Here is a 22,962-nt window from a genome sequence, read left to right on the forward strand (position 1 = left end):
GCTTGTTTTTTTTTTTTTTTTAATAAAGAAAGGACTTTGTTTTAAAGTACTTTTGAGTTCCTGGTGTATCTCGCATCCTTTCTCCAATCTCCAGTATACCTGTATTCAAGACTGCTTAAATAACTTGCATTACTCACTCTTGGCTTGCATTCATGAGGAGAAACCACATACTGGATCCATGAAAACAAAAGGATTGCTGGCTTTTGCCAATTTTAAGTTTGTGCTAAACATTTTAATGGTTGGTTGTCCTTTCAGATAAAATCATGTGAAAAAAATTGTCAATTTGCCTTTGTTATAGATGTCTTTTTCTGATTATCACAGTTTAAGATAGGAACTGCAAATAATAATCTAATTACATAATTAAGAATATATGATAGGATTATGTGCATAAAATAATTGTTGCATTGTGTAACTAATCGGGCATGCAACCAGCTTTCCTTTTTCAAAGGAACTATATTGTTATTGTTGCCTCAAAAGTAAGCTAACTTGAGGTTTCCTGTAACTAGGCCTGTGTAGGAAAGGACTTGTATGTTCTTTGGAGTCGCTGTGGGTTGTACTTTTTATCAGATATATCGTACAGTTAGGCAGAAGAGCAGGTGTTGCATTGAAAAAAAAAACTTTGAAAAGAGTGCCTAGCATCTCCATTTTCAGAAAAAGCAATGTAAACAAGGTAGGCTATTTAGCATGGTTTATCTGGCTTCATTATTGTAAAATAGCTTATCTATTTGAGGGAAATATTATTATGATGAATCAAGATAATAAAGGTCTAAGTTTTATTTGTTATCATTGGAAATGCATTCCTTTTTATGCCTTTTCAGTAACAGTTTGTATTTGAGAGTGGGAGAGGATTTGGAGACAATAAAGGAATGCATACCAAGCTATTAGCATCCCTTATCATATTTCTGTTCCAGGGATTGTATGTTTTTGTGTGAAATAGGAAAGTACAGGAAAATACTCCGAATCTTGATATATTTCTGTGATTTATTTTCTTAGAATCAGATTTCAGTTTTAAAGAAACTTTAGTAATAAATAAATAACTGCAAATACAGCTGGTAACAATAGGTCTCATAACCTGGCTTATCAAAATGAGGACAACTCTCACTTGAAGACGATTTTTACAATTCAGGTTGGTTTTGCTTTACAATGTCATAGTACAAGTCTCTATTTCAGAGATTAAACAACTATACAAATGTTTTTCTGAAAATAAACATGGCACTGGAAACATTTGAGTGTCTGTTTGTCAGCAATTTTGTGAGCAACAACATATTCAGATCATTATCAGTATGGAACATCTTTGTGTTTCTGCATTAGTCTCATTGATGCACCAATAGGTGTAGTAAGATAAGTTTGAACCAGAATGGCATGGCTTCTAATTCATACAATATCTTGCACAACTAACTTTGCTTTTCCCCCAGCTAGTAACCTGTTTTGGCTGCCTACCATAGTCAGTACTAATGTCTTTCAACTGAGAGTTTTCTTATGTCACAATACATTTTAAAGAGTCAACTTTTAATATGTGTATTGTAGGTTACTTACTTTTTAAACCAATGGTGCTTTGTTTAAGAAGGGCTGCCCACATGATAGCTTTGGATGGACTTAATAATGATGACATGGCAGCTCTTCATGCTGCAGTTATATTTTCCAATCATGCAAAAGGCCAACTTTTTGTCTTCACGGTAATTGAAATTAATTTAAACTAAATGATAAAATAATCCATAGGTATAATCCCTGTGGCGAGAACACATTATTCATTTTATAACTGTAGTGTATCAACTTTGTTCTGAAAGTTGCTCTTGCGTATCTCAAATGGGGAAAAAATATCTAAAAATTGAAACAATTTGTTTACATAGAATATCACTATTTGTTTGCTATTGCACAAATGATTCTGTCTCTGAATGGACTGTTTTATTGTTTGCATATTTAAAAGTGCACTACCAAAAATAAATATGGACTTTTTATCAGGCAAAACCAATCAATGTTGTGTGTGTGATTGGTGCAGGTCCTTTGTACCGGAACGGGACTTTTCATTTCTGAAATTCATAAAGCAGTAAAGTTTATAAACTCTTATCCACCCTCATTTGAGTCAGAAGTTCCCTCAACATCTTCTCACAAGATGAATACCCAGTTATGTCCCTTCAAAAATGGACATAAATCTACATGGGTTTTGGATATGGATTTTGCTGAGATAATTGCTAAAGGTGAAGATGCTCTGATCCAGCCATCAGCTGGTGATCAGAGACAGAGAAATAGTTGGTTTTGAAGGAAAATAATAATGGAATTTATTAATGTGGATTAGCATGACTAATTTGTTTTGAAATTACAGCATTTGAAAGTTATTGAATTCTTATTGTACATGTAAAATGAAGACCTATTACAAAGTAGACCATAAAATATAGCAAAAACACGACTTTATACAGTAGCAAAATAATACATTAGTTTTAGATAAGGGCTTGTTATAGTGAATAAAATCGTATCAAGTATGACTATCAGGTAGAAAGCTTATCTATCTATCCAACAACAAGCAGAATACCTCTGATAGAAGAGTTTAAATCAATTAGAAACAATGCTCACTTTGTTATTTCTCATCTTACTTATGCTAAGCTTATATATGTATATATATATTAAAAATTTGGAACTATGCAGCACCAGTACATTAGGAATCGATTCAACACAGCAGACCAAATTTAAGGTCATTCCGAAAAAGGTTAGTTCACAGAAAGTTAGTTCACAGTAATGAATAGCAAAAAGATGTTCACTTGAGATCGAAATTTTCCTTTTTCCAAATCACTTTGGAGCATTCACAGCCCTATTTTATATGTATCTTGCTTCAGGGGGCTGGTGTTAATAATGATAAAAGATTACATCACTTTGACATCACTTTTTCTTTTTCTTTTCTCTTAACATTCTTTTATATGGGCAATCTTCCTGTGTGTCATGATTTTCAGTCATTGTCATTAAAATCCCAAAAGAAATTAGTATATGTGGTACTGTTATGTACACTATGATGTACAACTGTATGGAACTATAAAATATTTTGAAGTGCTTTCTCAATATTTCAAGAGTGAACTCATTCTGAGAAATAAGGCTTTTTTTATTGTGAATATTACATTATGCTAAAAAGCTGTATTATAAAAACTTCTGTTTTTAAAAATTGGAGTATTGGCAAACTGTTTTTCAAAACTCTGTTTAGAAATGGCACTAGTGGGTGAAAGCTAATTAGATTATTAAAATTTATAGCAAACTACTTTATGATGGATATACTTTAAGACTGAATAGGAAAATTCAGTGTAATAAAGAATTTGTAGTTCCACATGTTCAGCGGCAATTATGTCTTCCTTTTCAGAAGATATTGACTGTAAGGATTCTGATGGATGCCCTAATTAATTCATGAGTCTTGAGCCAAGTTTCAAGGTTTAAAGGTTTCTTGATCAAGTGTGCTATTTTTTAATTTTGTGTATCGTTTTAAAAGAAAAGTAATATGGTAAAAACTATGTAATAACGTGACAAATAAGTTGATTTGAGCAGCAGTAAAAGTGGCAGACAAGATAGAATACTGAATACAAAGAATTTTATTACATATGTCCATGTCTAGTATTACAGAAATTCACTAAAATTTACGTGCTGCTATAGTGGTTGTTTTTAGAATTCTTACCTGTTTCCCTGAAAATAAGACCTATCTCAAAAATAAACCCTAGCATTTATGTTTGCTCCTAATATAAGCCCTACCCTCAAAATAAGCCCTATTTAAGAGCCTGCTCAGCTGGCTACCTGCTCATCTGGGTGCTCGCAGTACTGCAGCCACAAGGCAAAGTGAAGTGGTGGAGCTGCGCCCTGCACTGCTTTACCTCAGGGTCCCGATGCTTGCCTTATAGTGGCAGTACAGACAGCCATGTGCAGGAGCCCATGTGGCTCCTGCCGCACTTCTTCTGCTTGCTTGCAGCTGCAATGGAGCAGGAAGCTGAGTGGTATGCTGGTGCCACAACCACAAGGTAAGGTGTCAGCGCATGGTTAGCCTGTCTGTGGAGGCCCTGAGGTAAGCCGGTGTGGGGCAGTTCGACCACTTTGCTTCATGGTGGTGGCATTGGCACATTGTGCAGCCTCCTGCTCTGCTGCAAGCAAGCAGAAGCAATAAACCATACATGGGGAAAAATAAGACACCCCTCCGAAAATAAGACTGGGTCTTATTTTCGGAAAAACACAGGTATTTAATTTGTTTTCATTTTGTAGCCTACTGTGTCATATAATGTTCACATAGCTTACTTTTGCTGTGCTCCTTCTCTTCCACCTCCTCCCCGTAATATTAAAACTATTTGCAACCAATTCTGAACTGATTAATAAAAATTGTTAGAAATAATTTAACTTAAATAATCATATATATATTTTGCAGAAAGAAAAATGGTTTTGTCAGACAGTGCTCCATTCAAAATCCAAGAAAGAAATACTTAGACTCTTTTAATTAGAGAAAAGATATCTTTTACTGGAAATGAAGTGGTAGCAATCATAGAATTCTGAATCTGAGGAATTAGGCGCGTAAATCACATATACAAAGTGATGGAGTTGATCCCACCCCCCAAAAGTTCAAATGGTTCTTCCAATTAAAAGTTGTGAATATCATAATGTGGACATCTTCAGGTGGTGATGAAGTTTCTGTCCGTTGACCTTGACATACTTTGATAAAGGTTTGCAGCTGCACAGAGAAAAGAAAGCTAAGCAAGAAATAGAAACCTAAGCAAGAATGTGCTCTCCCCCTCCAGTTTATACAATGCCAGTTTGTACCACCTCCAGCTCGCTTCCCATACTATCCCCCTCCCCCCATTACTTATGGCAGCCGAAAGATGCAAAGCAATAGAAGAAGATCTTGAAGGCTGACATTCGGCCCTCCTAGAAAAAGACGTTAGTCCTATAAGAGAAAGGAACATAAAAGATACTAATTAATAACCATGTACAAACAATAAACATAGGCCTAGGGTTTATCAGGATACTTGGTACGAAATGCTTTGATCAGCCTAGGGGATCTAACATCTTTCTCGTTGACCCATTCAGCTTGGGAAGAAGGGAAATGTTTCCAAGCAACCAAATATTGCAGTCGACCCTTCCATTTACGAGAGTCCAGAATTTCTTTAACTTCAAAATGTTGTTCACCCTCAATCAGCAGTGGTACAGGAGGATCAGTTTGGGTTGGCCTCAGATTGGAAGTATGTTCAGGTTTTAACAAACTAACATGGAAGACCGGGTGAATACGTCGAAGAGTTTTTGGTAATTTCAATTGGACTGCCACAGGGTTTACAATCCTTTCAATCAAGAAAGGACCAACATACTTAGGGCCAAGTTTCTTCGACTTTTGAGTAGTTTGTAGATATCTGGTGGACAAGAAAACCTTGTTGCCTACTTGATATGGTTTTTGGGGAGTTCTCTTTTTGCCTGCAAACTTCTTATGAGCTTGATGCGCATCATCTAATGCTTTACGAGTGACTGGCCAATTAAGCTGGAGTTGTGTTATCCATTCATCTAATGATTGAATGTTAGGCCTTTCACGAGGAAGTTCAGGTATGGGTACAAAATCTTGTCCTGATGCCACCTTGAATGGGGTAAAACCAATACTGCTATGTACAGAATTATTATAAGCCACTTCAGCAAATGGCACTTGAATGGAGCACTGCCTGACATTATTCAGAATCTGAGGAATTAGACGCGTAAATCACATATACAAAGTGATGGAGTTGATCCCACCCCCCAAAAGTTCAAATGGTTCTTCCAATTAAAAGTTGTGAATATCATCATGTGGACATCTTCAGGTGGTGATGAAGTTTCTGTCTGTTGACCTTGACATACTTTGATAAAGGTTTGCAGCTGCACAGAGAAAAGAAAGCTAAGCAAGAAATAGAAACCTAAGCAAGAATGTGCTCTCCCCCTCCAGTTTATACAATGCCAGTTTGTACCACCTCCAGCTCACTTCCCATACTATCCCCCTCCCCCCGTTACTTATGGCAGCCGAAAGATGCAAAGCAATAGAAGAAGATCTTGAAGGCTGACAGGTTTAGAGATTATGCTACAGAACAAATAAAATTTCATTCAGGGTTCATTTGTTGGAGGGAAAAATTAAAATGTTGACAAACAACACATTTATCAATGATTGTTGCTAAAAATCAGATCTAGTTTTCTCACTTTAGTGTTGTAAAATTTTTATCTGACACTATATCCAGAAAGTTGAGTTTTTGATATTTTACTAGATTCCACATATGCACAAAAGAATAGGTACAATTAACATGCAATTAATTGCAAAATGTGATACTAATACTAAACTGTATGAACTGATGATACAGCTCCAATATCAAGGAGTTGGTTAAAAAGTGTCCTCTCTGTTTTATCATGAAAAAATATTCCAGTTCAGTATTCGAGAGACTGCATACATAACTAATATCGGCTTTCTTCAGCTTCTAATAGAAAGGGAAAATAGCTCAGGAAGCAGTTAAATGGTCAAAAACATTTAAAGCTTCAAAAGCGTCATTAGCCCCTGCATCATAAAACAAATAACAAATGCTCAAGTAACTACAGGCAAAAAGTAAATCACAACTTTTTTAATTTTGAAAGTTTTAAAAATGGCTTCCTTGCAGTGAAGTAATTATGAGATATGCAGTTTGCAAAAATAAAAAACCCACCACCAGATTTAGATGCTATTTTTATGCTGGGATTATCCCATAGTGTAAGTATTTATAGATACATGTATCAAAATCAGTGCTGCAATCATGCACTTTCTGCTAGATTGGGGAAAGCTGTCTGTAATGAAAGTAGTTGTTAAAAATCTCAATACCCACTTTATCAAGAAAAATGATTTATAATTAGATCATAGAGTGGAATCTTTGCCCACCATAAGAACATTTGTCATATTAATTCATTAAAGCTGACTGGCAAGGCTACATATTTTTTTAAAAAAACATTTCACTTGGAAGTTCTAGTAAAATTGGATTAGAAATCCAGCAATATACTTTTTAAACTAAATGGAAAACTATTGGGAGAAGGTGATTTCCTCAATTTCTTAGGCTTCTACTTGCAGAATTTTTTTGGAGTAAAAGAAGTAGAGCAACATTAATAAATTGGTCTAATATTGAATATGGCATATTCACTTTAAAAGGGAATGAATTGCTTGTTTTTGACAAAGAATTACTACCATATAGTTCACAGGAATCTTCCCAGCCTGGTACTTTGCCCCTGAACTAGATAAGGTTCATTGGCATTGAAAAGTAAGACCTTGCCTCTTGTGTCTACTAGTGATTCCAGACTAATCCCCACTTGACCCATTCTCCTGATTGGGACAGTTTTTTCTCCCAACAGGATTTCACAGTATTGCTGTGCTTAATTTGCCATATCAGCATCTAGGTTATGAATTAGCTAATTTTCAGAAATATGAACTGGGCAAGTTTTATGTGACATTAATAATGCTTGTTTTCTGTGGTCAAGTCAGTGCAGTGGGAGGGATGAAGAAGATTAAATAAAAGAAGCAGAGATAATGAAGTTGCTTAGGAAAATCTATAGCACAAAGATGTTGTGTTTCTGTAAAATGGGAAAATGTTCATGTAAAAATGCATGCCATTTATTGGAATTACAAAGACCATGACCTGTGAGGACTGAACTCTGTTCCCTTAGAATTATTAGCAGCATATTGTGCTAAGCTGAGCATAGTCTATGAGCCAGTTTGTCATGAAGTTGGGGGAAAAAAGTCAGATCGCTCTGCTGTGATTTTAAGGCTCTCGGTTTCTTCTTTTCACTAATAATCGAGGTGGCAGAGAATACATTTCAGTGAATTTGTATTTTATGCGTGGTAAATGACTCGATCACTGAATGGTATATATATTCTTAAAAATATTTTCTAACATTTTTCAGGCCTTAAAGTTTGAATGAACAGTGGTGGAGGAACTCGTGTTTCAATGCATCTATTTGTTTTATGACAGAGAGACTCCATGAAAGATGACAGAAGAAGTTATTGTTATAGCGAAGTGGGATTATACTGCCCAACAGGACCAAGAACTTGACATAAAAAAGAATGAACGCCTCTGGCTGCTGGATGATTCCAAGACATGGTGGAGGGTAAGAAATGCAGCCAACAAAACAGGATATGTGCCATCAAATTATGTGGAGAGAAAGAACAGCTTGAAGAAAGGCTCCTTGGTTAAAAATCTAAAAGACACATTGGGTAAGTCCTTATCCAAAACCTGAGTTAATTTTACAAATGTTTTATTCAAATGTTTAGCTGGAGTGTCATTTTCAGGATTTGGTTTTTTAAACGGATATAGGTATAATTTCTGTTAATTCAGATATAGATAGGAGAGGATTTTAATTTGCGAATAGGGTGGGTTTTTTTTTTTTTTTTTGTAAAGTGAAAACAAAAACTTTTTTTATTCTTTCCTAATGGGGAGTGTTTATTGCCTCATTGAAAGAAAATCAGAAATTGGGGCTTTTGCTTTTAAATGTATTCCAAAGTTCTCTGTTATGAAGATATCAGTGTTCTGTATGCTTTTATTTTATTTATTTATCCTGACATTGTAAGCTGCCTTCTCCATGGATTCATTACATTTGAAACTCAAGGTAGTCATCTAACCTTTATTATTCTGAATAGGTGTCTCAGGTTCAGTGGCACCTTCTGGCCCAAAAGCTTGTGGAAATGCAGTCTCAACATATTTGCTGGGCGAGGGAGGGATTATCCTAACCTTGGAGTTGGGGGGAGGCTATTCTTGAACTAGGCAGCTTCTATGGAGTAGGGTTATTTCTCAGTTCTTCCCATTTAGCATCTTGAGTGAAAGGATCCTCGTCCAGGATAAAGTGAACAATTAGAATATATTCTGGATAAAGATGGTTCAAAAAGTTTTTTCATAAAGGAACAAACCATAAAAGATTTCAGCACTATTTTGAATTGGATCTGCGAGCCAAAAGGAAACCAGTGCTGCTCTTGCAGTATGGTATTCTGCTGTATTGATTCTGACTGATCAGCAAATAGGCAGTTCCATTTTGAACCAGATATATGAGTGACTTGCCACACTCATGGCCTAGAAAAAGGTGCAGCTAGTCCCCAGTCATGCATCTCTTAGAAAAGAAATAGGGATGGGAATTGTGATCAAGTAGTGTTTTATGTAGCATACTTTACAGTGCCTATATATTGTTAGTTGGAAAAAAAAACCTGGAATAATCTTATAAGTTAAATTCTGTAAGTAACATTGTACTGTTAATAAAACATTATTTCCTCCATCCTCTCCTCAACTCATGCTGTTTTCTGACATCATTTTTCTTTGTTTTTATGTCTCCTACTTCACATAATTGGCTCTTATTGATAGAATGAAATAACAGAGACAGAGGAATGACAAGAGTAATTGTTTTAAGAATAATTAAGTCATACCACAGAATAGAAACTCAACAAGCATTAGTTTCTGACTTTCCAGAGCCTCATTTTATTAAAGGCCTACGTAGTATAAACAGCCTAATTTATTATCTCTCATCTAGCTTTAATGCTTCAAATTTGGCCCTGGAGCAGGCTAGTTGGCCCTCATAGGGCAATATCTTCTTGGAGAATCAACCCTAAAACCCTGTACTATACTTAATTCACTCTTTCTTTCTTTCTCTTTCTCTTTCTCTTTCTCTCTCTCTCTCTCTCACTCTCACTCTCATTCTATCTTTTCTTTATTAAATTTTATGGCCACCTGTCTTACCACAGGCTAACTCTTATACCTAAGCAATCATACGGCCAATCATCCCACTACTGTGATTCTAGGTGACAAACAGAAAATTAAAAATTCCACCCTAGTTGTTTAAAATAGACAGCCAAGACTATCATCAGAGCACCTACTTAACATCTAAAACATTCAGAATTCACAATTGGTGAAAACAACTGAAAGAAACAATTAATCGAGTTTGCTTAATATCCTGGGCCAAATGCTGTGTGGAGCAACTGTGTCATTAAGCCTTGAGAAAGATCACCATGTTTGAAGCTATCTGGATCTCTTTGGGGAAATGTTCTTTCAGCTGGTCAGCACAGGAGCAGAGAAGACACAACAACATAAGTTGACATGTTTAATAGAGAGGACCTGGAGCATGCTCACTCAGTCAGTTCTCATGACATGAACAGAAATAATTGGGACATTTTTAGTCTTATAGCTACTATTAGTCTTATGTAGAGTTAAATCAGAAAGGATTGTGGCCATCTGAAGCTTGATGTTAAAACTATCTCTATAGTGATTTGTCTCCTTCTGTTCCAATAAGATCTGTTGGTTCAGTGGCCTTCTGTTATTCTGTAGTAACAGTTTGCAATCATTCTGTGAAGATAAAGATAGATATCCATTTTTGTAAGGAAAACTGAGGATTTATAGTAACTGATATAGTTCTGATATAGTTCTGTCTTTATCACTTACAAGAGTGAGTCAGTTTAGTTTTGTCTACAGTAATGGCCTAGCCATGGAATAGGAGCATTGACTGTTTCAAAATGCTAAGCAATAAGTTATTAGAATTTGGTGAAAACATAAGTGTAGATGAACAGACAAGTGTGGATTTGCATTAAACCAAAGATTTGCTCATAATTTGTTTAAACTATCCTGCAGATTCATGGTTTTAGGGTACATAGATAACTCAGTATTTTAGGACTGCCAGTAAAATCTCAGACATGATTGATATGACTGTCTTGATTTTATGTGCTTCAAAAGTTAAATCTATGAACATTAAGTCCCCTTTGTTCCTGATTATTTTGTTACTAATTATCAGTAATATTATGCCTTTGCCAATAATATTATGCATTTGCCAATAATAATATGCCAATAATAATATGTGGATTATCATGTTATAAGACTGCAGTTTCCATGCTTTTCTTTTCCTGGTAACTGTAAACCATTCAAAACTTATTCACATCATGCTGAACACAGATTGTAATTTATCATTAAAAAACTGATTTAAATACATAACTACAAATGAATTAAAAGCCATAGTTTCATACTGATATGATGGTTGCCATTGAATTGTGTTCATAACTTTTAAATTAAAATTTTAATTTTTTTATATAATTTGGGACCAGAATTTTCCTTGATCCTTGAAATATCAAATTAGAATCTGCTCTAAAACAGATAGTTTAAAAGTTTTTGGAGCCTCTGAATTGTAAAAATAAAAAAATCTATAGACAAAGTCAATGTATTCATGAAGTGGCAAGTTTTACTTGCTGCACTTGAGTTAGAATACAGAAATTCTTATTAGGTTCGGTTTTCAGTTAAAATTTCAATTAAAATTGCCATGCCAATTTTAAAATCACGAGGGCAAAAATGACAGTTTCTCTAAATTTCAAATAAAAGAAATCCCTTTTTTTCTACAGAAGTGCTTTGGCAAAACCTATTGGTGAAGATTTTGCCAAAGGATAGGCATAAATTTACAAACAAAAGTTATTAACAGATTTTGTTATTAAATATTTCTGTAAAATCTTCGCTTTAAAAAAAAAGAACAGCTTTTTTGTATATTTGAATAATATAATTTGATAATTATTTTACTGATGTTACCAATGTCAGTAGCATAAACGTTGTTGCTCTTGTCTTGCAGTTTTCCATTTGTTTGAAGTGAAAGACTATGAGTATTGAGCGTGGCTTGCTTTTTCCTTTTCCACTTAACTTCCTGTTTATTTTAAAAGCTTGATAGAAACTGTCAGCTATTTCCTTTTCTGAGGCAATACAGCTTGTTAGCTGTATCAATGCTTTACATGTTACCCTTCCCCATTTCACCACCAAAAGGAAATGAAACGTTTAGACACTGGCTTTGTCTGCCTGCCTTAATTTTGTTATTTCTCTGAAACCTGCTTTAACATTCTTAATTATATAGCACCTTTTCCTGAAGGCTTTGGTTTACATATATTTGTATCTGGAATTAATATGATTATTGCAATTCAAAACAATTAACACAGTTTTTTCCCATAAGAGAATTAAATGTATATGAATTTTCATCCTTTGGCCATGCAGCGTATGTCTTGGGAAGTTGAAGTCTTAGTATGTCTGGACCTTCTTTAAGTTGAAGAAATGGACTGTAGTCTCACTTGAGAGATTGTGCTGTAGTCATAATATTTTTTACATCAATTTCACTTTTATTCTTAGATTCGTATTCAAATATCTGGAATTGGAAATGGAAATTGTGGAGAATTCTTTTAACTCAGCTGACTTGCCAGGTGTGAACCATCAGTGGGTACTGATGTTAAACTCAATGGCTGAGTAACGTAACATTACAGCTTTGAGCTATAATTTGATCTAATGGGGTCAGTCTTGCAGTCAACCAAATATAATCAGACTTACTCAGCAGATTCCTGGCTTTTCTATTCCTTCATTCCTTCCACCCTTACAAATTGACAGGGCACAAACAATATCTGCAGTAAGGCTAAGATTCTAGATTCAGACATCATGATCACATAGCTTAAATAAAGTAAGATTTGTAAATCACCACCAAATTGCAGCTTCAGTTACAGTGTCATTTGTTGCCAAAATTAATCATGGTTTCTTTCTTAGCATAGATGCAAATATCATGCAGATCAAAAACACCTCTATTACTCATTCATTTGTGTATTTAAATGTATTGTATATTGGCCTTCCTACTTTAGTGGGCTCTGGGCAGCATACAGAAATAGAGAAAATGGAAATTTTAGAACCACAAAATTACAGAAATTAAGTATTCAGTCCTGCATCAAATGAGGAGGAGAAGGAAGAGGAGGTACAAGAAGAATATTAGAAATTAATTTGTTGGGCTGAGTTGTTAACCGTGCAGCTTATGATCAAAAATTAGGGAAACCTATTTTATCAATGTTTTTATTTTACAACTATTCATATAATATTAGTTGTTAGTACTACATTAAAAAGTAATAAATATGCCAGTTTGGTGTAGTGATTAGGCTCAATAGGGCTAAAAACCAGGAAATCATGAGTTCTAGTCCTGCCTTTGTCCAAAAACCAGCTTGGTGATTTTGGGTCTATCATTCTTTCTCTCATCCCAAGAAAGAAGTAGGCAAAGACAAACCACTTCTGTAATCTTGCTAAGAAGACTGCAGGGATTTGTCCTGGAAGTCTCCCAGAATCGAAAATAACCTGAAATTTCATGCATGTACAAATTTTCCTTCCTTCCTTCCTTCCTTCCTTCCTTCCTTCCTTCCTTCCTTCCTTCCTTCCCTCCCTCCCTCCCTCCCTCCCTCCCAATTGCACATTTTTCCTCTGAGAGCTGCTAAGGCAGGGGTATCAAACTGGCAGCCCGTGGGCCAGATGTGTCACATGCAGGCCACGCCCCATCCCACCTCAGTGAATGGGAAAAACATCACAAAACATCATGTGACAGCAACGTGATGCTGCAAGTTTGACACCCATGTGCTAAATAAGATCCACATAAGAATATATACTCCTATAGCAGTTTTTGGAGCATCTCCTCAGTTAGGATCACTATTCTGGATTATGTCCTCATAATATTGACATGGTTGATTCCAAGCTGCCTGCTAACACCCATATTCTGTGTTAATCAGAAACAGTGCAGTCGGAGCGTTTAGGTACTTGTTGAGATCTCCATTTGGCCACGCTTTAGTTCTGATGTAACAGGCCACTTGTCCTTAGGTTTACAAATGTTGGAGATTTTTTTGGTTATGCAAATCTCCCCTTTAAAAAAATGGTCAGCTCCTTTCAGGATTTGAATTGTAGCAATTTCTTAAGGTTTGCTGCTTTTAACAGGTTTTGAACTGTAATCTCCATCAGTCACAGTCAGAATGGCAAGTTTAAGGAATTGTAGCAAATGTGGTCTAGAGAGGAAAACAAATTGTGTGCTATTTATAATGGGTTATTTATGTTTGGGGCAGTCTTGGATCCCACATTGGGGAAAAGCAACACATATTTTTAAAAAATAAATATACACTTTTTCCAGTTTTAGGATTGCTTGAGTAAGTATGCATTTTAAAAATGATTCCTAACACATGTACATAGTATATAAGTAAAATTTTCAGTGTTCAATTAAAATGAGTAATGACAACCTATGGCTAATATAAAAATAGTGTATTTTAAAAGCATTTGGAAATTAAATATTCATATAGATTTTATTTTTATGAAATACCTATTTTTGGAAGGAATGTGCTAGCTCCTTTCTTAGGTCTAAGAGTGACTGATCCAGTCACCCAAGGCGGTTGGGTGTCAAGCAAATCATTATAGATGTCATATGGTATTATTGTAGGAAGTCCAGAGACTTTTAGCTTGGTGGTATAGAAATGTATAAATAATTAAAATGTCATTGAAAACATTATTTCCTCATAAAATGATGCCATTTATATAAATAGCAATATTGCTCAGGTTTCTACTTTTACTTTTTTCAGCTTGATAGATTCTTTCTCTTCCTCTGGACTTTATGTATTAAAACTCTTTTTTTTTTTTTAAACAAATTTTATTAATTTCAAAAACAAACAAATCATCATCAACCATTACATACTTGAACCTTTTTCCATTATAAGTTTTACAAGTCAGATAAAACCTTATTTTATACAATATAATTCTATTTTAAGCCATTTCCATATGAGTATAAAAATACCTCTTATCCAATTTCTCTTTACTTCTCTTTACTCTTATTCAATTTCACTATTATTATTTCATCTATTTCTTTCTGACTTGGTTACCATTATTCTCATTCTGTATTTCTACAAGGTTTTATTATTTCTTCCAACAACATAAACACACAACAAACAAACATATAAAAAATCTTTTAGGAAAGTAACTTGGCTCCAGGTACCTCTCTTTACATGGGCTTCAATTATATTCATCTTACAATTATATTCATCTTACACAATTATGCTCATCTTACATATCATTACCTATTTTATTTACCATTCTATATCTTCTATAAAAACTTCTCCACACATTTCACTCTTCTTAATTCTATCTTATTTAATCCATCTTAATTTAAATCATTATATTTGTATCTTTTGCTCATTCTTTATTATCCCTCTATCTCATTCCTTATAATAAAAAAAAAAGAATTTCTCCTGAAATCACTACTCAGAGTATGATGCCTTTCTATCCTCCCCCTAAATTAATTAGATTAACATTTAAAATAACACCTAATACCCAATCTGATTCTGCTTGGTACATTCTATCTACTAATTTTTTTTTTTTAATAATAATAAAAACAGAGTAATAAATCCAAAATGATTGAATACATAGTTAAATAATAAATCTAAATTTTAAATCTTATAGCTTTCCCATTGCCTTTTCAAAAAACAAATGCTACTATAATAGTTTTATAATAACATCAATACCATAGTCATATTAAACTCTTTAATTAAAACTCAATATTCTAAACATTCCCTTTAATATTTTATTAAATTTTAAAATCAATCATTATTAAACATTTCAACATTTTAATTTCTTATTAACTCTTAAGCCATTCTAATTTTCTATTTCTAATACAAATGTTACAATACCATCTTATGTACCTTGCAAAATCTTTTTTATAGAAATTGTACTTTACCCTTTGACCCTAAAAAAAATTCCTCTTTTCCCATCTAATTTCAAAACTTTGTGGCTTTTCTCCGCCTTTCCCCTTTCTTTCTTTCCCCACCAAATCTTCCTACCCCCCTTCTTCTAGCCTCTGCCTTGCTAGCATCCCTTCTCTGTTGTGTTCCCTTTTTCTTTTGTTTACTATCATTATATTTATTTTGCATCTTATTTTTCTCTTTCTTGAATGTTTTTTTAAATCTTAAGTCCTTCATTTTCCTCGCTTTCTTCCTTCCTTCTTTCTTAGTTAAATTTTGAAATTCATTAAAGATGGCTTCTTCGTCTTCTTCTTGTTGTTCTTCTGCCTCGATCTGTTGTATTGTCTGTTGATAGTTAACCAGCGCCATTTCTAAAAAAAGGAAGGCTTTTTCCATACCATCTTTACCGTCTGTTTTTGTTTGCTCATATTCTTCCCTCAGATCCTCAAAAGGAAAAGCCATTATAAATCTTTTCTTTTCTTTTTTCCCTCTTTCTTCTTACACCAACCAAGATATTTCAAGAAAAAGATAGAACAATCCCAAAGTCCTCAATCAATCCAAGCCAAGACAAAGTTCTCCCTTTCTCTTCCAGGGGTAGTATCAGACAAAAGAAAAAAGAAAATCCAAATCTGTATTTTAAAGCCTTATTGAAATTATATTTCTGTCTTCAAATCCTTAAGGCATCTCCTCCAACAACATCAGACCAAATGAATATCTTTTTTGTCCTCTCCCTTCCGACTTATCACATAAAGCTAGTTTTACCTGAAAAAAAACAGGTTTCTCGATATCCACTTATTAATTCCGTCGGGAGGAAGAATAAACTTTCCTTTCAGCACCTCAAAATTGCCGCTTATTTTCTCTTGTGGAAAGAATCATCCAAAAAGCCATAATTTCCAGGAATTATATTAAATGTATCTTAGAGTCCTGGATCAACCAAGAAAACTTTCACTCTCAAAGGCTTTCTCCTCTTCCTCCTGCGCATTCTTACCCAGCTGCCGGCTTCTTTGTGGCGGCCATTGCGGACCGCCGCTGCACCGTCTTGGGAAAAGGGGGTTCTACCGGCCGGGGAGGGGGTCTGCAACACCCCCAAGCCCCTCTCCGGATCCCCCCTATCTTCAGCTACCCCTGCAGGGTAGCCTAGCTCCGAACCCGTCCGGATCGGAGCACCAAAAACGGCTAGCGCGGCAGGGATCGCAGAGAGTCGCAAATCCCTGCCTCTCGCGAAGCCGACAAACCGGAAGTCCATGTATTAAAACTCTTAAGGAACGTATAGCAATAATCAAGTCATCCTTTTCATCTTTTGGAACACTGATATTCTGATTTTCCCCATGAAATCTTTTTTTATTCCCTCTCACTCCACTCCACCCTGCCAACTGAGACTAGTGATATGAACTGGTTTTCTCTTCAACAGCATCATTTCATTTCCTGTTTAATTTTAGTTCTGAAATTAATATACAAACTCTGGATGTGTGTATATGTGTATATCTGGGAAGTGTTTTTATTTTATTCTTAGATTTCAACAAATCTGCTCATCATTACAATATTGTGCTATCCTCAAGCATATCAAATTAAAAAATATCCATCTTTCTTTTCTTCCCTAAAATATAAAAAGCTTTAACTAGAAATTGACTGGTATTATTATACCTTTGGATAGTCAATTTCAATTATTTGACCTTTCAGCAATATATTACATTACGAATGGTTGTAAGTACCTTGGCATCTTTAATTAAACCTTTTCTCCACTGGATGAGGCTAAGCAAAGTATACCAGTGCTTTGTTTGAGGCCATCTTCTAAAAACTAGTGAAAGCTGTCAGGACAAAAACTGTTGCCATATATTTAAATCTATATATCACTGAAACTTTTGTGTTTGTTTGACTGTAATCATTAATTAGCAAACAGTGCATCATAGGGCGGCAGTTTTTGAATGAACATACCACAAATGAGCTAATTTACAGCATGCATTAAAAATCCAGGACCCGTGACTCATGCAGGATTGAAATCTGGCAAAGTTGTGGCCATTTCAGTGCTGCTATGATCATTTGCAGTTGCTTCCGATTCCACTGATTTTTTTGCCTTTTTGGGGGTCCTTCTGTTTATCTGTTCAGGTAAGGAAATAATCTTTGAAATGATAGTCCAATGGGTCATGGATTTAAAATTAAACATAATTCGTATATTTACTTTCAAAGTATGTTGTTTAATAATTTCTCCCTTTATCACATTGAAATAATGCTATATGATGTCAACATAGGGAGTTGCCTGAAGGCTTCATTTAAACCTTTTGTGAACCAGACACCATCCTGGATTTCAGATTGTATATTTTTGCTTTAGTGCGGTGCTGGTGGGAAGCACTCAGTTTTCAAGCATCCTTCTCCACTGAAAGATTTCTACCAAATAATAGGAACATTAACTTTTTCCTTTAAGGTACAAAATTGCTGTTCTGCTTAGCAACTACGTTCCTTTGTAATCTCTTCTATAATAACAGAGAATAAGCTTAATTCAGTATATGTGTATAGAAGCATCGTCTTAATCTTCAAATAAAGGGAGCCAAACCAGACTTCATACGTTGTAATGTAAACAGCAGAGCTTTCTGACTATAATTTCCAATGCTGTTGAAAACTTCCATGCTGTTCCTATTTAGATATCTACAATTTTATGTAGAGTTTAATAATTTTGTTTTCAGCTGTCTCACCTGTACACATAGTAAAATGAACAACCTAATATTAAAAATTGTAGCATTAAAACTATCAGCATAATGCAGATTCAGTTGAACAGAGTGGGGAAAAATACACAATATACATTTTTAAAAGCTGAGGGAAGTAAATGTGTCAATGAACCAGCCACTTTGAAAGAGGCAATCACCCTGCTCAAGCAGATGTCACTAAAAATTGTTGTTTTAAAAAGCTGTAGCCCTTTTTAAGGAAATATTGTTGAAATATGATCAGCATGCATACAGCTACAGGAAATCTGAGTGAAACAGAGTATCATCACATTCAGATAAGAGTATGGTTAGAAACCACATTGATTGGATATGTTAGACAATCTTTGGCAAGATTAGGATGGAAGGTTGCTTCTAGTCTTACTTCATGTCTTGCCAGTCTTCAATACCATGGTATCCATCTTGGCCAGCTGGGAACAATGCACCATGTTTTGATGGTTCCCTTTTTTAGTGTCTGGTTTTATTCAGTTGTGGGAGGAGGGAGTGGTTAAGCCTTAGACTTATCTGATACAGAGATCTGTTGTCCCCTGTCAGTGTGTGAGATCATGAATATAACTCCTGACTGAATAGGAGGTGTGGTGCCCCAATACCCAAAGGTTAAGGAAGAAGAATAAACTCATACTGAATGTTAGTGAGAGAAAGTGGCTGTGGATTTGAAGACCACCTAAATCCAAAATCAGATTTTATTTTTAAATATGAACAAGGAAAGTCGTGTTGCCTGAAACGGAGCTGATTCAGAATTTGAACCTTCTTAGATTCATGGCTGTATTTGAACAGCAAATAGAGGCAATGGATAGAAAGAGTTGTGCACAGTTAGCACCAGCTGTGGCAATATACACTTATGCTTTTGTCATCTCATGACTGAACTGCTATAATTTATAAACTGCTATATCTGGGGCTGGTCTTGATGATCACCCAGTTGGTGCAATGCATTACGGGGAATACCTAGATTTGCCCATATAAACCACCACTGTGGGAGCTTAATTGGCTGCCAGGCACAGTTAAAAATGTAAATTGTCACATGGTGTCAGCCACACTAGGTGGATCAGACTAGAAAAGCAACTACACAATTGTACTTTATTTAGACTGACTGTAATAATTATAATTTGATCGTGTTTTTCATCTCTTCCTTATAATCCAGGGAATCGGGGTCTCATTTGCCTCTGCTGCTTCCAAATATTATCTTCCTTCCCAAGACTTAAAAAATCTTTAGTATTCTTTATCTATTAGCATTTTTGCTAAGGTCATCTACATTACACTCTCTACACATGGATATATTTGAGACCACCTGCTCTGGTATGATGAGTTTACACATTCGCTAGAAATTAGGACTTGCTAAGGGGTCCCTTCTTCCAAGTAGTTGCAATTACCCCCATTGTTGAACTTTTCTCAGTGTTGCCCAGCTTGCCCGTGATATCTGGCCTGCTTCTTCCTCACCAAGCATTCAAAAAGCTTGGTGGCATGATTTTGTTTCAATATTTTTCTGTTTGCTGCAAGTTACTCAACCATTTGCAGAAGAGCGGCGTTCAAGCTTAAGCATGTTAGTACATAAATAGATTGCCTTGATAATAAAGAAGATGCCAGGCAAGGGTTTTTGGGTGGAGTATCTACAGTTAGCCTTATCACTGAAAATGCCTCTCCTGATATCTTCTACTTCATTTTACTTCTTTGGGTCACCTGTAGGTTACAGAGTTGTTTCAAAGGATATCAAGCTTTGAGGAAGTGTACATGGGAAAATGCAACAATCAAATATCCTGAATTGTTTTTTAAAGGCTTTAAAGCTGCTGGCAGGGGAATTCTACGAGTTGAAGCCCACATACATTAAAGTTACCAAGACAGAGAAAAATTGCTTTAAAAGGGTGGGGGTGGGGGTGAAAATCCTCTGTTACATTGAAGATCAGATTTCTAATTTTTGCTACTTTGTGATCCAATTTTGTCACTTTTTTTTTTTTTTGCCAAAGTAGGAGTGAAGATTTGCCTTAATTGGTTTCTTTTAATAATTGCAGTTAGCAGAGTTTGTCCTTTCTAATAACCACATTTGTTAAATTGGTGTTTTTTAAAAAAAAAAAAAAAAAACATGTGTCAACCATTTGTATGGGAAATTATGATCTTGTTTTGACTGAATAATAAGCATACCAGTCAGTATGTGACACAGTATGTTTTTACTTATACCTATTATCTTGTAAGCAATTGACAAAAATAAATAAATAAAAATAAAATAAATATTTAAGATTTACTTCTATTTTTAATTGCTTTAGATTATTGATGCCACAGAAGTGTTTTCTAAGTATTTGGAAATCTCAACTTCCATGCAGATGGAAAATGACTTAATCATCACAGTAGAATTAATGAACTAACATGCCCTGAACCTTAGACTTGTGTTTTTGCAATTTCTCAATAATAAAATATTTAAAGTTAACATCTCTAGTTTCTATATGGAGTGGTGTGATGGCCTAGAGGTGAAGTTCTCACTTCACAATCAGGAGGCTGTGAGTTCGATCCTAGATAGAGGCAAAAATTTCTCTCTCTGGGCACAATAAGAATATATCTGCCAAAAAAAATCTTTGCATTGACAACAGGAAGGGCATCAGGCCCTTAAACACTCTCCTACCTCTTCAGTTGCCCAGACTTCACCCCGCAAGGGATTATGGGGATGTTAAAAGATGATGATGATCTCTAGTTTCTGTATTCACTAAAGTGATGCACAACTATTGTTTAGTGACAGAGAGAGGAACTTTTCATGATAGCCCAGTCAGTTTGTCCTGGAGCTTTCTATTTTGGAAAGAGTAGAAGTACTGTTTTCCTGTAATTGTATCACTGAGTATAATAGCTATGCTAGGAAAATATTCCACTGAAATCATTCAGTTAAGTACAGAAAACAGGAATACGTCGTATTGGAAAACAGGAATATGTCGTATTGGAAATCATTAAGAAAAAACAATTGAATTATTCCTTACTGATTGATGAGTGTTCCTGAATTTTGATCAGTACAATCATATTTTTCTTCCATTTTGTCTCACTTGGTGAAATTTAGGAAAATGATATGTCAGAACAAGTAGTCCTCAATTAACAACAGTAATTGGAAATGGAATGCCCATCACTAAGCAACCCTGTCATAGAGTGCAACATCATGCCAATTAAGTCACAGAAACCCTAATTGCAGTGGTTAAGCAAATCACTGCAGGTTATTAAGTGAGGACATCATGTGGTCCCCATTTGTGATTTCTTGCCAGCTTTCCCATTGACTTTTCTTTTAGTAAGCCAGCAATACAGATTGCAAATGGCAATCACGTGATTATAGGGATGCTGTGACTCTTGTAAACCCAAGAACCAGTTGTAAGAACTGCTCATTCAGCACCATCTAAATTTGAGCCGTCACTGTATGAGTGGTTATTAAACAAAGAGCTACCTGTTATGCACTGTAAATGAACATTTGGCACTTTTATGTGTCATTAAGAAATAACATAATTGAATCAAATAGATATGTGAGGGAACACTGTTTAAAGAAGGATTTGTTTTTTAAAAATACATCAGTACTGTAGTGTCATAAATGTATATGTGTATATGTTGTGACTCCGAGACTTGAACCTGATCAATCAGCAGATGTGGGTTCGAGCGAGGAGATCTGGCACTGAGATTCGAGCCTGCATTATTAAGTGACTTCGAGAGGAGTCAAGTAGAGGGAGAGGAGTTGGATTTGAGAGATGAACCTGATTTATTGGAGGATTCAGAGGCCACTCTCTCCCCTGAACCTACTTCCCTAATTAAACCTCAGGTGTTAACTGTTAATCAGGAAAGTGTGTCGGAGGTTTCAAGCGGAGATGAAACTGCCGGATGCTGGCTGGATGCCAGAACTAGGAGAAGATTGAGACGTCAGTCTCAATTAGAAAAAGAGACGTCCAGCAAAGGATTAATTAATGAGACTGACACGCCCTCTCTTAGAGGATATAAGAGAGCGCATGACTTTGTAATCTTTGCTGGAAACAAAGTGAGTTTTGCCTTGGAAAGAATTGCGTCTGATTACTGCATTGTGATTTACGAACTATACAGAATTGCCGGACAGATTCTAGGAGGATTGCCAAAGGACTGTGATAACAGAGCAATTGAATCTTCTGTCTCTGGTTTTGTAAAGTATTTGAACTATATAACTTGAAGTTTCATCTGTGGATACAGGTGGGACAGAACATGTATATATTTTTCTTGAACATTTTCTAAGTTGCCTTGCATAAACAAATTACTTCTTTTATGCTAGACCAATGATGGCTAACTTTTTGGGCTCCTGTGCCAAAAACTGAGTGTGCGTTTGCACACTCGCACTTGCGTGTCAGCACCCAGAAGGCAATGCGTGCCCCCCACATCCCCTATGCCCCCCACATCCCCTATGCATGCGCATGCAATCCCACCTTACCTACACTGCGCCTCAAAGCTGATTTTTGGCAGGTTTGAGGCCTTTTTCAGCCTCCCAAAGGCTTGAGGAAGGCTTCTGCGGGCTTCTACAGGTTTTGAAGGCCGAAATCTAGCCCCGTTTTGTCACTTCCTGTTTTTCCAAAAATACCAGAAGTGATGAAACGGGGCTAGATTTTGGCCTACAAAGCTTGCAGAAGCCCTCCTCAAGCCTTTGGGAGGCTGAAAAAGGCCTCAAACCCGCCGAAAATCAGCTGTGAGGTACGCACATGCGCAGTGAGGTAAGTTTGCCTGCAGCTCGCGTGCCGGCACAAATGGCTCTGCATGCCACCCGTGGCACGCATG

General features: G+C 35.7%; 1 protein-coding gene across 9 annotated transcripts in view; it reads left to right on the forward strand.

Annotated features, from left to right (window-relative positions):
- NCK2 (NCK adaptor protein 2) overlaps positions 1 to 22,962 on the forward strand; it is a 79,649-nt gene that overhangs the window by 42,648 nt on the left and 14,039 nt on the right. For 7 of the 9 annotated variants that reach the window (XM_026666763.2, XM_026666759.2, XM_026666758.2 and 4 more), the window contains one exon: positions 7,950 to 8,191. In XM_026666763.2, the coding sequence (XP_026522548.1) occupies positions 7,966 to 8,191 (226 nt within the window). In that variant the 5' untranslated portion in view covers positions 7,950 to 7,965. Of the gene's footprint in view, positions 1 to 606; positions 671 to 7,949; positions 8,192 to 22,962 lie in introns of those variants that run through there. The other 2 variants (XM_026666760.2, XM_087967201.1) reach the window with 2 other exon arrangements.

This window comes from Notechis scutatus, chromosome 5, assembly GCF_049901735.1.
Source record: "Notechis scutatus isolate UNSWTSFEM ecotype Mainland chromosome 5, rNotScu1.2, whole genome shotgun sequence".
NCBI lineage: Eukaryota > Metazoa > Chordata > Lepidosauria > Squamata > Elapidae > Notechis > Notechis scutatus.